We start from the raw sequence: 17,247 nt of genomic DNA on the forward strand, positions 1-17,247 counted from the left end.
GAGAACAGTACATCGCCGGGTCCGCCATTTGGAAATGCAACAAGCGTGCAGAATACTAATAACGACAATGAAGGGGAAATAAGCCAACTGCGTCGCTGAATGAAAATTAAGGTCTTATTGATCAACAAAACCACAGGGAGACCTTAGGAAGACAGGAATTCATTTTGTAAAGGCTGCAATTTCTATTCACTTTGCAACTCAATACATGATCCGCTGGTTGGTTCCTTAGCAACAGACTCGGAAATGATGCGAGAATGAAGGAGAAAAGAGATGCAGTTCTTCTTGTGCAGGTGAAGGCAAGTCAGACGCTTTTTCCTGCTCGTCAAAGGCTCTCAGGGTTACGGTGCCCGTCACATAACGAGGTTAAAAAAAAAAAAAAAAAAAAGCCATTGTGCAAAGCTAATGCAGGTTCCACAAAAGTACCTGTGAATTCCGTTGGGGTGTACCTGAATGAATGGTGAGGAATATCAATTAACTATTTTCTGCAGAAAGGCGACGGAGAAATGCTTTGAGTCACTCTTCGGCCATTACGAACGTACTGGAATTAAATATGACCTGCAATTGCTGTTTAAAAAATAGATTTCAACATCTTCCTGTCGTTGCTACGAACATGACTCCCAACTGACGTCTTGACAGTGACGCAATTACTGACTGCAGAGTTTTTTATTCTCATTTTTAGTCATCAAGATTGCTTCAAAACTAACTGTAGGTCTATGAAAGAATATTTCACATTACACTAAGAATTGTTTAAAGACATTACAACAATGAGACGACTGCATTTCCACAATTAGTTGAATATTATCTTCGTACATTACAATTGAAGTTCAAAGCATTAATTAAAAACAACTTTAATGGAGAAATTTAGCACACCGGGCAGACTAGACAAATTTATACATGAACAAACACACCATTACAGAATAAGTCTGGAATACTGATGGCTAGAAAATACACTGCCTTCATGTAACACCATTTTTATGATTATATTCTGTTATAACTTAAAGTTCATACTTGTGAATATTATGCACACATTGAATTTAACTGAGAGGCTGCTGAGTTGCTGCTGATTTGGTTAGCAACAGAGTTGACAAGGGCTCAGTATGTATGAACAAAAGTTACAGTGTCTAATGATAATAAAGGTCAAACACGGATAAGGTGGAGTACTCCATGGAATGATCACCTGTCAATCACAAGGCGAGTGCACTAACAAGGTAAAATAAATGCCATGCCGGCATTTTCCTTAAAGACTCGTGAAATAATTGTTGCGGGCGTTCAACATATCCCACGAGTCTTTGCTATCGGCATGCTGTCTTGTTAGGAGCTCACGGTCGTAATTCAGCGCAAGTAAAATAACAACATAGGGAAACTTTGTTCACGATTGCACGGTGGGATGTGTCGCTGTACTTTCAGATTTTCCCACAGTTACCAAAACTTACCTAAAATGCTTGAAGCTATTTTATTGATTACCAGCCAGGCACACTATTTGGGTATCGACATCATCCCAATGACATTATTACGCAAATCTACTTCTTGTGTTTAGTGGCAGGTCTTGATTTATTTTTTTTCCAATGTAAAATATGTGTCTTGGCTCAATAAAGGTTGGAAAACGCTGGGCCCAATGTTTGTTGCCCTCACTTGAATGAATGAAGCTGTAAGCCAACCCCCCAGAAGTGAAAGCAGCACACTCACCTTCAATGGAGATCACATGCTCTCGGATCTGGTTCTGCAGGGCCAAGTCGTCGATTCGCTCGATGAGGTCGTAGATGGCGTAGATGTTCGGGTGGACGGATTCGAACCGGTGGATTTCCGCCCGGATGGCGGCCGAGTTGGACAGCACGAACTGCGAGCCGGACGACCCGGACTGCGCCGCTTGGCCGGATACCGTGCCCGAGCCGAACTGGCCGGCACCGGAACTCGCGGACGAGCCGGATCCGAACTGCGACGGGATGGACTGGGGCACCGGAGCCGGGACGGTGCCAGGGGTGGACATGGCCGGCTGGGACTGCGGCGAGATACCGGACCCGGGGACGCTGGATTGGAAATTCATCTTTTTGAGCGTGTCGGACTGAGACTTTGTTGGATGTTTGTTGTTGTTGTTGTTGTTGTTGTTGTTAGCAAGGTAGCAACACAAACGTGGCCACCCGAATTTGCCGCTCACGAACAAAAGGAGTCCGCGCCAATTGTGGTGCTGCTGCTGCCGCCGCCGCCGCTGCTGCTGCTGTTGGCAACGGTCGCGTCACAAGCATCAATAGTTGCTCGCAGATTGCAACAAAACGCCGCTCTTCTTGCTCATATTCAAACTTGGCCGTCTTGCATATTCCCTTCTTCGGCCGCGGTATTCTCTTTCCCCAACAGTACCGCCTACCACTGTGGACCCCTCGGTGAGCTACACCGGGCTGGCTGGCTGCTTCGGGCCGACTCAAGAGACAATGAGCTCGGCTTGTACACGGCGGCGCCCCGGTCCGCTGCCTTCGATGGTCGCCTTCAATTGGGAAGCTAATGTTGAGTCCTCCTCCTCCTCCTCTAGCCAAACTAGTGCTGCTGCTCCCTCCTCCGCATGCTCAAACGTCAGCCATAACGTAATTGTACTTGAGATGGGGGAGGGTGTGATTGGATTCGGGTGGGTGGGAGTTTAGAGGGAGGGAGGGAGGAAGGGGGCGGTGGTGAAAAAATCGCAACAACCACCATGATAACCTACCTGGCGGTTATGCAAGTGCAGAACTACTGCAAAATGCGAATTAATTCACATAGTGCAACCACGCGTTGTCTCATTATTTATTTATTTTTCATTCTTATATCTTTTACTCTTTTGACTGTTCATAAAATACATAGAAATAGCCAATATAGCAAATATTAAATTTAATATTTCCCTAAAATTGAAAAACTTTGTTTTAGACAGCATCTTCATTGAACTGTTAACATTTTAGAGTAATGAGTAATGTTAGCTTATTGTCTATGCGGAGAAATGATATACATCGGCTCTCTTATGTATAAACATAAATATATGTTGGATATTTTGACGATGTTGGGGTTAAGGGAAAAGAATGCAACACTGTATATTTCGATTTGACTAGAGACACCTGTCAGTGTAAATAACATACGCTGCAAAAACAGCTGACTCTTGCTGGTGCGTCAAACATGAGCCCGAGACAACTATAATTGAATTACCCAAAAGCTATGCAGAAATAGATGACAGTTGCACTCTAAAAATATATACATATAAGCAAAATATTGACTCTAGACTGTGAAATGGAGTGATGGAGTATTTTTTTGTTACATAAAACACCAATACTATCTGAGACAAACGCGCCTCTTTTCTACACAATGAACCGCTTGTACAGCGTGAATAGTCAGGTTTTGAATATTTTTAGCTCTTTGCTGCTCTCTGCTGGCCGAATGTGGCGAAACGCACTGAGTATGCAAATGTCATTTCATAACTATGTTGCAATATTGACATCGACGCACGGATCAATGTGTTGTGTAACTTGTAGACTAATCAGAAATTATGTCTAGTGGTGTAAATAAATAATGCAATCAAGAATCCAGTGGCTTAATGTGACATATGACCATGTTGGCTAAATGAACTATCAACCCCCATCTATCTATCTTTTCTAAAAATATCAAGTCAACATAAACTACAATAATGTGGCAAATTGAATTGAATTTTTGTGAAGGCTAATGGTTATTCTACACCATTAACTTTATTATAATTATTTTGTTTTATTCCTCGCAGACATTTGTCCTGCTACTACTTCTACATTTTTCGAAATTGCATTTTTTAGTTTCATTATGAAACTAGTACAAAATCTGTTTATAATTATTCATGTGACGTCACTGCAGGCCACTTTAACCACACCTCTCCTCGTGTTACAGCAAAGCACGAAAAATAATCTGATGTTTTGTATATTGGTCATTGTTTATACACATTAATTTATAAAGAATTAACAGTATCTCTACAAAAACAAACACTTTTTGCTCTTTGGTAAAATAGAAAATTGTATCAAATCTAGATGACATTTGATCACTAGTTGGTAAACCAACAGATTTTATTTTTACTTTCCTTGAACATTATTTGATTGTACATACATGTTCACCTTTTATTGTCACTCATTTATAAAAGATGGTCAAAATGATTAGCAATCTTGGCCCTCCCGCGTAAGCAAAGAGCCAATCGTTTACGAACCGCCCACAGGAGATGACAACAACAAAACAGAGCGAGCGAGGCTGTTAGCCTAGTTAGCTCTTCGGTATAAACAACGGCTAAACCCAGTGGCTGATTGTTACACCACCCAGGGTTGGATATTAGAACCATTAAACGTCTTTTTAAAACGACAGTGCTGCTCACGATCACTAGTCCTCGCTCACCATGACTGTCATCAACCCGAGGCTAGCCGCGCCTTCGAGCTAGTGGTGCTAAGTTAGCTCTATGTTTGCCAAAGTAACGCGACTGAGCTCGCTTGCTAGCTTGTTAGCTAGCCTACTCGCCTTAGCTAAGGTGGAGACCAACAGCGGGAGATGCGGATAAAGTGAGGTAAGACATTCCGTTTTGGGTCATTAATTCCATCGTGGAATGTCATATACATACAAATACACACAAATAACTGGTCATGTCCTCTTGTTTTATTGTTTAACATCAGTTTTCTTTTGGCTAATGGCTACTTAGCGCAGTTAGCAGGGGTATAATTACATTCTGGCTAACCGATGCCACTCTAGTTGTGGAAAAAAACAGGAGTTAACTGAAGGAGAATTTACATATCCACAAAGGCAGGCTTTTTGCGCACACGGACAAAAAGGGGAAAATACATGACAATCCGTTGTCCCTTTTGTGACCCCCTCCAACTGAAGGGCCTCGAGATTAATGACTGGTGATTTGTCTTGTTTTTAGTATTCTTAACCCTCGAATGTGACCGAAAGTTGAAGGTGAGTCGTGCGTAAATAAATGTCTTCAGTTTACAATGGTACTTGCCTTTTAATTTGGGGGAAAAATGCCTCAAACATTATTACTTGTTGTGTAAACACAACCTTTTGTGGCGTCTCGCATAAAAAAATGCAATTGGTGTTTTTGTAGCATATTTATCCCAACTTCTATCCCGGTTGCTTTTATCACTCCCAAAAATAATAGATGAGCCCCAAGATTTTTAACATGCAGTTGTCATAGGGTTTCTTAATGAAGTGATCTTAAAAGCACTTAAAACATGTAAGAGCGTGGAGTTAATAGATATAAAAGAATTTCAAAGGCCAATCGTCTTTGTTGATCTCAATGTCTAGGAAAGCGGTAATCAGCTGAGAATTGATGTTGTAGATAAATTATTCCCTTTGTTCATGACACGTCAACTAAGAGAATGCGTTTCATTTGATGTGTGCTTTTGCTCTTTGCAGGTTGGCCTTGAAAGACTAAATGAACAAGTGCAGAGACCAGCGGCCGATTCAACATGAAGTTGTATGTGTTCCAGGTTAACAATGGCAGTACACTGACATTTGACACCGATCTCGCTGTCCAAACGTAAGCAAAACGGCCACTAAGTAAGCCTAAAGCGCTAGTCTTCCAGCCATTTTTGACACCTTTTTTTTTTCTCAGTGTACTGGAGCTTAAACATGCCATCCAGGCGAAATATAAGATTGCAATTCAACATCAAGTCCTCGTTGTCAATGGAGGGGAATGTATGGCTGCGGAGCGACGTGTCTGCAGCTACAGTGCTGGCACTGTAAGTCGATTTTCATTTTATTTTTCGCACCAGCTGTTAAGACAAGACTGGTTTGATCCAACCTGCAGTAAAATTCTAAACTCCTCAAAGGAGCCATCCGTCTTTGTCCTAATGTGTTCAAATTACGTTGCAATAAAAGGCTGCACAGAGTACTGGTACAGTAATAAAACGTCTTCATACATTGTTTTGACTCCCAATTTGTTGCCGTTTGCCTCCAGGAAACAAATCCCATATTCCTGTTCAACAAGGAGATGATCTTGTCCGACCGGGATCCAACCATTCCCAAAACCGCCTTCTCCATTGAGAGTGAGATTCAGGTGAAGGTGGAAGAGTCGCTGCTGATGCCAGCTGTCTTTCACACCGTTGCCTCTCGAACACAACTCGCTCTGGTAATTGACCGTGGAGTACATCCTGAACTATTCTAGACATCGCCTTTTTTTTTTTTTTTTTTTTTTAAATGGAAAAGGTGCTGCATCTTTGACATGCCATTTGTGACTGACCTGATGTGTTCTCCTTCCCGTGCAGGAAATGTTTGAAGTTGCCAACAAGCTTAGCTCGTTCTGTGAACGTTTGGTTCATGACGAACACCTCCAGCACCAAGGTTGGGCCGCCATCATGGCCAACCTGGACGATTGCACGCTGTCCTACCAGAAGCTACTCGTGAAATTTGACACAGCCTACTCCACCTACCAGCACGATCTGGAAGAAATTAAGTTTAAACTGACAAAGTAAGTGTCACCACTGGGGAGATAGTCAAGCACATCATTTCTGTACTGTATATTTATAACTGTAGTACTGTATATTTAATTAACTGTATTGGGTTTTCTGTCATACAAGTGTAAAAAGAAGTTAACTGGATCTTAAAACAACTTGACAGGCTGGGAACAGCGGTCTCCGTGATGGCCAGGATACCTCTGCTGGAATGTTTGACGAGACAAAGCCATCGAGAGCACACGAAGAAATCCGCCTCCAGCCCGGAGAAAGATTCCGACGAGACGGAAGGAGAAAAATCCACTGAGTCGGTGCTATGTGCCCAAGATGCACAGCGGGGCCTCAAGCTACGAGGTTCAACCGAGACGTCCAAAAGCGAAGGTGGTGCTGAGAGAGACCCAAGTCAAATGAGGGACAGCGGAATGCTTCGAGCCGCTTTGCCAGACGAAGACATCCCCATGTCTGGCAACATGCCCCAATTCAATGTCACGCTGTTGGACTGGATCAACGTGCAGGATCGACCTAATGACGTCGAGTCCGTCGTTAGGAAATGCTTCGATTCTATTAACAGGGTGAGCCGCTGTTTTTTATTGAGGCATCACAAATGTGCGGTGGCTTAAAAAACGAAACACTTGGCATTCTTCTTCCCGACAGCTTGACCCGCGGATCATTCAACCTTTCCTAGCAGACTGTCGCGACACCATCGCCAAATTGGATAATCAAAACATGAAAGCTATCAAGGGGCTGGAGGACCGCTTATACGCCCTCGACCAGATGATTGCGAGCTGCAAGAAGCTGGTCAATGAACAAAAGGAACTTGCTCAGGTGTGCCGAGTGGATTAATGACAATAAGCGTCAACTTTGAAATAGCACAATGGTTGATGTTTTTTTTTTAAACTAATCAGCCGGCCAGTCAGATATGTATAAATGCTCTTCTGGATCTCTTACAGGGATTTTTAGCCAATCAGAAGCGGGCTGAAAACCTGAAGGACACATCAGTTCTACCCGACTTATGTCTGAGTCATACCAACCAGCTGATGATCATGTTGAACAACCACAGGAAGCTGCTGGACATCAAAAAGAAGTGCACCACCGCCAAACAGGAGCTCGCAAACAACCTTCAAGTCCGACTCAAGTAAATGCCCCCCGATCTTTCCGTTCGCTTCGTGCTTGTTTTTTTTTACGACCTGTCGTCTTAACCTTTGCAACAGATGGTGCTGCTACGTGATGCTCCACGCAGACCAGGATGGCGAGAAGCTTCAAGCTCTGCTGCGACTCCTTACTGAGCTCCTAGAACGGGTGCGCGTGGTCGAGGCCCTCAGTACAGTGCCGCAGATGTACTGCTTGGCGGTGGTGGAAGTCGTCCGGAGGAAAATGTTTATGCGACACTACAGAGAGGTCCCTAATAATGTTCATCACATTCTTTTTGCTGCCTTGGCTGGGATTAGAAAAATTGCCAATGCCTTTTCTTTTCCCAGTGGGCCTATGCGCTTGTGAAAGATGGCAAACAACTGTACGAAGCAGAGAAGTTCAAAAGGGAGAACTTTGGGAAACTCTTCAGTAAGGGTGCTGTCACCTGTTACTCGTTGACCTCACAATCCATCGACATCATTACCTTGCTTTTGTTTTTTTTCAGGAAAGTCTTTCCTGAGAAACCGCTTGTTTCGAGGGTTTGACGCGTGGCCTCCGACATCATTTTGCGTAAGGCTTTATGTTTCTCGAACGAGAGCATTTCAAGCCGGAAATATGAATCGGTTTTGCTCACTCTGCTCTCGATTGTTCACAGACACGCAAACCGCGACGATTCGATGATGAACTCCCTGACATCTCCCTCGATGACTTGCAGTACTTGAAATCGTGCTGTCCTGTGGAGGTGCAGCCTTTCCTCATGTAAGTATTTATTTACCAGTTAACCTTGTTGTGAAAATACCAACGTAATTCATTTCAAAATTCATCTCAATCTGCTGTCTCGGTAGGGTCCCGACAATGTGCGATTTTGATCCCTTGAAAGAGCACACGGAGAAGCTCCATAAGCTGGTCCAAGCTACGCAGAGTTTGGACGACATGTCCGAAACCATCACGAACATGCTGAGCGAACAAAGGGTAACTTGTTCATATTTCAAAGCGGCATTATTCAGCGTGAGGATTTGTAAAACCTTCACATATAATCGAAAGATCACAAACGTTATTTTTGAAGTGCCGTAACTAATCACTTTGATCAGATTTGTCGTCACTGTGTTTTGTCTTTGAAGGCGTCATGTAGCCAGAGTACACACGGGTCAAGCGCTTTAACGCCTCAGTCGGCAGCGAGCCCGTGTGGCCAGGCCACAACCTTCAACGCTCCCACTTCTCTCAGCCTGCAAGGAGCCAGCTCGCATCCGCTCCACGTTACCGCCCCTTCCGAGGACCTTTCTCCGGACAGCATCGACGCACAGACCTTTGACTTTGAGACCATCGGCCATCCCAACATGGATGCCGTCATGCAGCCCGGGTCCCTCGACCTGGATTCCCTGGCAGAGAGCCCCGAGTCCGACTTTATGTCCGCCGTCAATGAATTTGTGATCGAGGGCAACCTAACCTCTCCGAACCCCATCAGTGACCCGACCAGCCCCGAAATGATGGTGGAGTCTTTGTATTCATCCGTTATCAATGCCATTGACAACAAGCGCATCCAGGACACCACAACCCTGGAGAGGGAGAACTCGAGAATCGCCGAGCTCCATCAAGCCATCAACAGTTACCGATCGGCCGCCGAGGAGTCCCACTCCAACCTGAGGTGCGTGAAGGACGACCTGTGTCGCCTGCGAAGTCAGATCTCGAAAGAGCAAAACGACTTTGGCTTCGCCCTGAGGAGTGTGAGTTCAGAGGTCCGCGACACGGTGGACAACATCTGCCAGGCGCTTGAGCTGGAGCTGAAAGAGCAGCATCGAAGCGAGATGATGGCCGTTCGGCAGGCGTATGAGAAGCAGGTCCGCTCGCTAACTGAGGACAACCGAGTCAACCAGAATATCGTGCGAGATGTGCAGCGAGCCATGCTGGACCTCGAGAGGCTGATGGAGCGCAAGGAAAAAGAACTCACCCAGCTGGAGGGCGACAAGGCGCTTTTGCTCCAAACAGAGATCGACCTGAGAGAGAAGATCAACACGTCGGAGCAGCTGATGAGCGACCGAGAAGCCGAGTTACAGAAACTCTTGGCTTGCAGGGACTCTCTGCAAAGTCAGCTGGAGAATCTGCATTTCCAGATCGAACTTGACCAGCAGAAGATTAGGCAGGAACTGGAGGCTGAGGCACAGGCGCACTTGACGGAGCTTGAGGACAGATTGAAGGTGGAACACACGGCAGAGCTGGGTAACCTCACCAAGGAGCATCAGGAGGCTTTGGATCAGGTTGCTGCTGACAACATGGCCAAGCTAAAGGAAGCAACAGAACAGCATAACAGTGCCCTAAAAGAGAAGGACCTTCAAATAAAAGATCTTGAGGCTCGCAATGCTGATCTTGTAGAGCTGCGTTGCAAAGTGGAGATGGAGTTGGCCCTCAAAGAGACAGAAATCGAGGAGGTGAGGGTCCTACTAGAGCAGACCAAGATGCAGCAGGCTGAGGCGGTGAGCTCCCAGGTAGCGGCCCAGACGCAAGTACTCAACGACGAGCTCGCAAAGACTAAACAAGAACTCCAGGTAAAAAATGAGGAGTACGAGTTGGACCGAGCCCAGGTGAAGAGCCTCTTGAACATTGAGAAAGACCACTGCATCTCGGAGCTGGTGGAGAGACATGAGAAGGAGATGGCTGTGTTGCGAAGCGAATTCTCAGCCCTGCAGCAGCAGGCTCAGGATGCTGACAGGAGCCACACAGACCGAGTGAAGAACCTCACGCAAGAGTTGGACCAGCAGGTATCTGCTGCCAATGAAGAAAAGGAACTACAATTTAGGAATTTCCAAGAGCTGGAGCGAGAGTTGAGGACCGAGAGCAGTAATTTGCGGGCTGAAAACCAGCTTTTATGTAAAAGGCTCGAGGATGAAGCCTCCGACGAAGCGTTGAAAGCGTTGCAGCTTCAAAATGAGGAGATGCAAAAGAGACTGACCGACCGGATTCGACAACTTGAGGATGAGCTTCATAACAGGCCGTCATTAGCAAGGTAAATCAACGTTTTGACAAATTCACCACAATGATATTTTCCACTTCGTCAACTTTGTAGCCGATTGCAAGTGCGTTGGTATTCTAAAAATTGCACCTTCTGCTTTTCAGCGACGCGGGGCTACCCTTGTGCGCCGAGAGCCGTGCAGACGCTCCTCTCTCTCTGGACTCGGCTCTGCAGCAGGAGAGGACCTCCCTGCACACCCAGCTGGAGCTCCTGGAGAGAAGAAAAAACGAGGAGATCCAGAACCTCAAGACCTCCCTGATAGCCGAACAACAGGTTTGTACTTACCATAACTTGGGTTGCTCTGCTTATATGACAAAGAATATTTACTGTATTACATTGTGTCATTTCTAAGACAAACTTCAACACTGTTCTGACTCGCGAGAGGCTGAAGAAGGAGCAAATCATCAACGATCTCACAGAAAAGCTCCAGAGCGTCACCCAGCAGCAGGAGAAGGACAAAGGTGAGCGCTTCCCACGTTCTCCCGTAAAAAGCAACAGACGACAAATTTGTTTGTGCTCGTAGCTCTGATAGAAACGCTCTCTGAGGACCGAGCCAGCGTGATGCAGGAGAAGAAGCACCTGGAAGAGGAGCTGAACCGGTTGCGCGGCACCGCCCTGGCCTCCTCGGCCATCTTTGTCGCGCACGACGTCAGCGGGGCGTGCTCGTCCGTGGTCGTGGCCGACGGGGACAGACTAGCCTCGGTGGCCACCTTAAGGGACGACGGGGACGTCGACTCGGCTGTGGAGGCCAGCATGGTGACAGTCCAGTAAGCATCTCATCGAGACACAAAAGAAATTGGAAAGAATCCCATCACGGATGCCTGCATACCATGCTTCGACTTGTTTTTGTGTTTAGTGACAACATCTTGATGTCTGAGGAAAAGCAGAGGATACTCCTGCTTGAGAGGGTATTTATTTACACGCACCTAATTAGCGTAGCATTAGCATCACTTCCACCAAACGGTTCATTTCAATTAAGTTTGGAAAATGGAAAAATCACTCAAAAGTTGCTCATCTTTCAACTTGCAATGACGGATAATTTATTTGTGTGGTTTAAACAATATCATCAATGATTTCTTTCAGACTTTACACATGAAGGAGGAAGAGAACAAGCGGCTCAGCCAAAGACTGGTCAGTCCGCTTTTGTTGCTATGCTCAAGCTTTTCCGTTAGGTGGCAGTAGCATCAAAGACTAAACAATGTTTGCCTTTAGTTGAACTGAAGCATTTAAAACACAGCAGATGTACAAAATATAGATAAATATGGATTTTAAATAGCTGTTTCTTCTTTTTAGATGTCTCAAAGCATGTCTTCTGTGTCCTCGCGGCATTCTGAAAAAATTGCCATCAGAGAGTAAGTGAACAAAATAAAAATTTCCCCAAAAGTCGACGCTTTCAACGAACATGGCGGAATGATGCACTTGATTTCATAATTGTCTTCATGCCTTTTTGTGTTTACCCACCTCAGTTTCCAGGTCGGCGATTTGGTTCTCATCATCCTGGATGAAAGACACGACAACTACGTGCTTTTCACCGTCGGCCCGACGCTCTACTTCCTGCACTCGGAGTCACTTACTGCGCTGGACCTCAAACCAGGTTAGAGTCAGGGCTTTGGAAACAGTCCTTTTTTTTTTTTTTTAATAAATGCATGTGTCTAACAAGTGTGCTTGATGTGCTTGTGTAGCCTCGGGGACGTCAAGGCGACCGTGGGTGCTCGGAAAGGTGATGGAGAAGGAGTATTGCCAGGCTAAGAAGGTATTTAGCTCTCTTTAAGGTGGAAATTCTATTTTGTTGGCTGTGTTCGGAATCACTCCCTAGCTACTATATCCTGACTTTGCAATTTTCGAGTGCCTATATATTCCACATTGCGTCTTGGAAAGTAGTCTGGAAAATCAAAATCACATGCCGCATTGTGCCGAGACAGAAAAATGATTTTCCATTTCCAGGGCATTGTTTAATCAGCCGGGGTGCGAAAAACCCCTTAAATGAAGTCGAGCGACATATCACAATGCGAATGGAAATCAAGATTGATTTATTTCCATAAAATATACTCATCTTAAAAGGATACGATGTTTGTTTTATTATTTGTGCAGTATTCATGGCAAAAGGTAGTCCGATACATAAGATAGGCAATAAATAAAATGATATAATGATTTCTTTGGGGGAGCGTTAGGCCTCACAAAAATTCTTCCTGTCTTTTCTTACCAGGCCCAGAACAGGTTCAAGGTTCCTCTCGGAACCAAATTCTACAGAGTCAAAGCTGTTCCGTGGAACAGAAGAGTATAGTAACCGTGTCAGAAAATGTAGACATCAGACCGCACCCTGAAGACATAACATTTCACTTGAAAGAACTTTCAAAAAAAAAAAAAAAATCTCAGCATCATGCAATTTTTACGTCCGAAAGCTCCATCTGCTCCCAGTTCTGTTTTGTTTGTATTATTTTCAAGTTCAATTTGGGTTTGTGGACCAAATGCTATTAACATAACAATTAGGGCGTGGCATCAAGCCACATGACCTGCGTGTAAAAACAGAACAAAATGTAAGCGGCATTAGTTCTCAGCATTATCAGCATTTGTGGAAAATACTGTCATGACTAAAATAATTAAAGAAAGAAATATATACATTACATTTATTATGATTCTAAATGTGTATGGAGGAATGTTCATGGCATGCATATTGATATGTTTTTCTTTGATTTGACTTATCCAGATAAGTGTCGTAGTGGCAAAATGTAGTTGTTCCTCACAGCAAAGCAGTCAGGCCCTCTTGTGAATACTGACGTGTATATTATTAACGCTGAGCTGAGTGGGGGGGGGCAAACAAGTCACCTTTGCAATCCTGAAAATGCACTTTGAGAAAAAAAAATGAAACAGTCAACCCAAAAATAAAAACAGAATCGTTTCGGGAAGCAACGGAGCTGCCGTGATTATTATTACGTCAATGATCATGCACAAACCTTCTGGTAGAAAATGTAGAAAGGAACTGTGTGTGACCGTGTTTCATGATGAGACGTCATTGTACATCGGCCATCAGATCTCACGTGTAATAAGAAAAAAGACTGTATTGCAAAAGAAGAGTTTTGAAACAATAAAGGATGGATCCCAAAGACGCTTTTGCGTGTTGTATGCTGAAAAATCCCAATTTATTGCGTTTTACATGGAGTCCTTGGACTGCCTCTAACTTAATTTAGGTTGCAAAAAAAAAAATTAGCAACTATGACGTCATGAAGAGAGAAGGTAGCATTAAAAGATGAACAACAAAAACATTCTTAAAAAAGCTTCTTAAGCTGCTGCACTTGTTTTTCCTTTTACCCAACTGCAGTTCCACATAATAATATAATAATATAACATTTACTTAGCGTCACAAAGTGCCTTAAAACGAATTCTTAGTGACTTTGGGGGGCATCTATAATAACAAATTACTTTAATCACACCTTTCCAACACTCGGGGGAATTGGGCGCACGATATAGTACATTCATTTCATTTGCCTTTTGAGGAAGCGTTGCAGTTGGCACACGGCTGCAGGCAACAGACTTCAATAAGGCTTCAAACAGGGGGGCCCGGGAACGCCGCGGCCCTCACGGAGACGCGAGCCCACCAACATCACTTTCCCAGTTCACAGCGGGGTGCATCGCAGCTCGCCGCCGAGCGCTCCCTTACCATGTGGGTCTCGGGGTGTTTGAACAATGTTTAGCTCTATTTCCTCCGCTCAACATAAGCCTCTTGTCACATTTTGGATGGCTCCTTCATAAATTGATGGTGTGATTCCTACAATTTTCGGGACAGGCCTGAATGACAAAATATGCAACACAACATTCGATACCGAGGTGGCTGGCAAGCGCCGAGCATGTGCACTGGACAGGCTCTTAGTGTAAATGTTTACAACCCCCTGCTGAGCTCGGTGCCGCCTGGAGTCGCTCTCGTCAGGCTGAATGGGATGCCGTGTTGCCATGTGCGCCCGTTTCCACTGAAACCTTCTCCCCGCAAACACTTGACGACCCCTCCTCGGCGCAGGCCAGCTTTTAATTGGCTAGAGAGGAGAATGGACTGGACACCATAGCGGGCGCCTTTGAGCTTCCGTATTGTTTGTAACGGATTTAAATCGCTTAAAAAAATATCTACAGTAGATAAATAGATACTTTCTTCATGCCCTTAGGGAAAACAAATGGAAATGTAGCACAATGTTGTGAAGATGTGCTTATAATTCAGAACAAAAGTAAACTGTTAAATAGCGAGTGGTAAAAATGGAACATTTGACATAGAATGTGGGGGAAAAAAAATAATGAACATCACCAAAATCAAATTTAGAAATGCTCAATTTATTATTTCGTAAACCATTTAGGGCTGCAAATAAAGATTTTAATAATCGATTAATCTGTCGAGTATTTTGTCACTTAATGAATTCAAAAAAATTCCATTCCTTTATTCAAACAGAAAATTCTTAAAAAAATTTGAAAGTTGACTTATTTGATACAATCAGACAACTTTTAATTTATTGCCTTTAAAACAACCTGTTACCCGGGCCGTTTTCTGCCTTCCCCTTTGCCCCACTGTCTTTCGTATGGTGTTCCGCAGGGTTCAATGTTATGGCCCCTGCTGCTTTCATTGTATTTCCATCTTAAGAAAACACAGTATTTCAAATTAAAGCCTGGATGCCATCATGGGCACCAAATCACCTTTTTATCTTTGAAGTAACGCTTCTGCTTTCACAACAAAACTTAGAACCTGCCTGGGTTACTGTCATGCAATTCTCAGAATGTCTAGGATACATTTGAAGTAGTCAACTTTTCTAATCAGCCATCTCAATGTCATTTGATCAGGTCAGGTGTGTTGAATTCAGCTTTAAATGGGCCAATGTAAAGAAACGCCACAATGCCTTTTGTCGCCATGTCAACATGCGGGCCGCTGACGCTAAATGAAGATTTAGATGAGCGCACGGCAAATATCAAGACGATGTCGGCGCTGATTCACAAAGAATGTCAAATCTCGCCCTTTTGTCACGCGCATCATCCGCTGTTTGCAGATAATACACAAGTTTTATTTGATTCCCTGACACTCTGCGAGATAGCTGCGGCTGTAAATAAACAAGCATTGTTTGGAAGAAGGGGGTGGGGGTAAATATATGCGTGAACTTCAAATGACAGATGAATGAAAAGGAATAGGCAAGCCTTCACGTAACATTTTTATATTTTTGAAATCTAAATGAATGCCAGCGTTTGGAAGAAGAAGAGCCAAGGGGAATTAAGGCTGAAAGTGCAAAGCAAGGAGGAAATCGACTTAATGCCATCACATTTCCGCCCTATTCATTGCCTGAGAGAGAGATTAGGTTACATATCTGCTGTCAAGTGGAGAAGTTCACCTAAACACAATGATGATCAAACAGACATGCTTTAACAGACATGCTTCATAATCTCATCCGCCATTGTGCCTCGACTACAGGTTGAGGAGGAAATCTTAGACAGGGCCAGATTAAATGTGTGATGAAATGTCGACGAAATATGACTGGAAGCCTGTTTGAGTTTTTTTTTTTTTTTCTTTCCCTTTTCTTTCTTTTTCTCCTCAACCCACATAATCGCTATTAGTAACACACGCATCCGCATGCATTTGAAATTTCAACACATTTATCGGTTCGGGATTGGAAATTGTCACCAAGTGATGGCGGCGTTTTATGGCTAATTAGCTGCGTGAAAGGGGAGCTTTTGAGACTCCCTCGCAAAGGAGAAAAGTGCGTAGGTTTGTGTCGTACCCAAAAGGCACATTTGCAGAAAAGTTTGGCGGCGAACGTCGAGTGTGGCTAACGAGATGAAAAGTGGATCCGTGTTTGCGTTTTAAGTCAAGTTTAGATGATGTTTGAGAACTACGGAGAAAAAAAATCAGAAAAAAAGTCGCATAAGTAGAAAATTGTTACCCCAAAAAATATTTTTTTGTATTAGGAAGGCCTTTAATGTTGGGCAAATGTCTTTTTTATATATCTTTTATGTCCATGATTTGAATCAAGATTTGCAAATCCATTAAAAAAAAAAAATCTCATTAAATAGCTAAGTGATTGGAATGTTGGCCTTTTTTTTTGGTGCTGGTAAAACATTCAAGTTACTCCCCCCCTCTGTTTCAAGTTGGCAAATTCTTTCCACATGAAGTTGAATCGCACGGTTAATCCTTCCAAATATAGACGCAAGTGTGGAAAATAATTATTCAAATAGCTTGTTGCACAAATCACGTTAATGTAGCGCGTGACACCGTTTTTGATTCCCCGCTGCGAAACAAAAGCAAACATTAAAAACGGCCTTGTCTTATATTTGTAATCTGCCGGCTTACGTTGACGAGTATATACGCAAACCGATACAAATAGTTTTGAAGTGTCTGGAAATAGGCGGGCGATTTCCACTGGAGGTTTTCTTTTTTTTTTTTTTGCAGCTGCAGCGTGGTGTCGAGCAAATGACACAAGCTTTGATGGCTTGTATAGCTTTTTTGAGATGAGCCTCTTTATGCCCGCTTGCCGCGCCATTATGGCTTTGTTGGAAAGCTTGTTTACCTGCTGATAACATACACTGGTGGATTCGGGAGCAGCCATCCAAAAATCTGCTGCCAAAGTCACTCAAGTCTCATTGTGCCGCAGCAAGGGGGGAAGAATGAAATGTTTACGCGGAGGGGAATGCAAATGCTAAATGTGAAATCAAACTATGGGACCAATAAGGGAT

General features: G+C 43.9%; 2 protein-coding genes across 3 annotated transcripts in view; one reads left to right on the forward strand and one right to left on the reverse strand.

Moving 5' to 3' along the window:
• agap3 (ArfGAP with GTPase domain, ankyrin repeat and PH domain 3) overlaps positions 1-2,575 on the reverse strand; it is a 77,102-nt gene extending 74,527 nt beyond the window's left edge. Inside the window, exon 1 of the mRNA XM_049748064.2 lies at positions 1,687-2,575. Coding sequence (XP_049604021.1) covers positions 1,687-2,044 — 358 coding nt within the window. The 5' untranslated portion in view covers positions 2,045-2,575. The remainder of the gene's footprint in view (positions 1-1,686) is intronic.
• Positions 2,576-4,177: 1,602 nt separating this feature from the next.
• rb1cc1 (RB1-inducible coiled-coil 1) lies at positions 4,178-13,655 on the forward strand. Of its 2 annotated transcripts, none has more exons than XM_049748059.2 (23): positions 4,178-4,528; positions 5,377-5,500; positions 5,576-5,702; positions 5,921-6,091; positions 6,228-6,430; positions 6,580-6,985; positions 7,068-7,238; positions 7,364-7,548; positions 7,625-7,811; positions 7,892-7,979; positions 8,050-8,114; positions 8,200-8,303; positions 8,390-8,516; positions 8,666-10,545; positions 10,656-10,824; positions 10,904-11,012; positions 11,075-11,318; positions 11,408-11,459; positions 11,635-11,682; positions 11,845-11,903; positions 12,018-12,145; positions 12,234-12,304; positions 12,758-13,655. In XM_049748059.2, the coding sequence occupies exons 2-23, from the start codon at positions 5,430-5,432 to the stop codon at positions 12,833-12,835; spliced, it is 4,743 nt and encodes a 1,580-aa protein (XP_049604016.1). In that variant the 5' UTR covers positions 4,178-4,528; positions 5,377-5,429; the 3' UTR covers positions 12,836-13,655. The 2 variants fall into 2 exon arrangements, with proteins under 2 accessions (XP_049604016.1, XP_049604017.1); XM_049748060.2 differs by having other exon boundaries at positions 7,892-7,973.
• Positions 13,656-17,247: the final 3,592 nt, after the last annotated feature.

Source organism: Syngnathus scovelli, chromosome 17 (assembly GCF_024217435.2).
Source record: "Syngnathus scovelli strain Florida chromosome 17, RoL_Ssco_1.2, whole genome shotgun sequence".
Lineage (NCBI taxonomy): Eukaryota > Metazoa > Chordata > Actinopteri > Syngnathiformes > Syngnathidae > Syngnathus > Syngnathus scovelli.

Bases quoted from the DNA above. Each gene is read 5' to 3' on its own strand.
- rb1cc1 (XM_049748059.2), top strand. From the start codon at position 5,430: ATGAAGTTGTATGTGTTCCAGGTTAACAATGGCAGTACACTGACATTT. The intron at 10,546-10,655 runs GTAAATCAACGT...TCTGCTTTTCAG, and splicing joins AACAGGCCGTCATTAGCAAG to CGACGCGGGGCTACCCTTGT. The intron at 11,319-11,407 runs GTAAGCATCTCA...TTTTGTGTTTAG, and splicing joins GCCAGCATGGTGACAGTCCA to TGACAACATCTTGATGTCTG.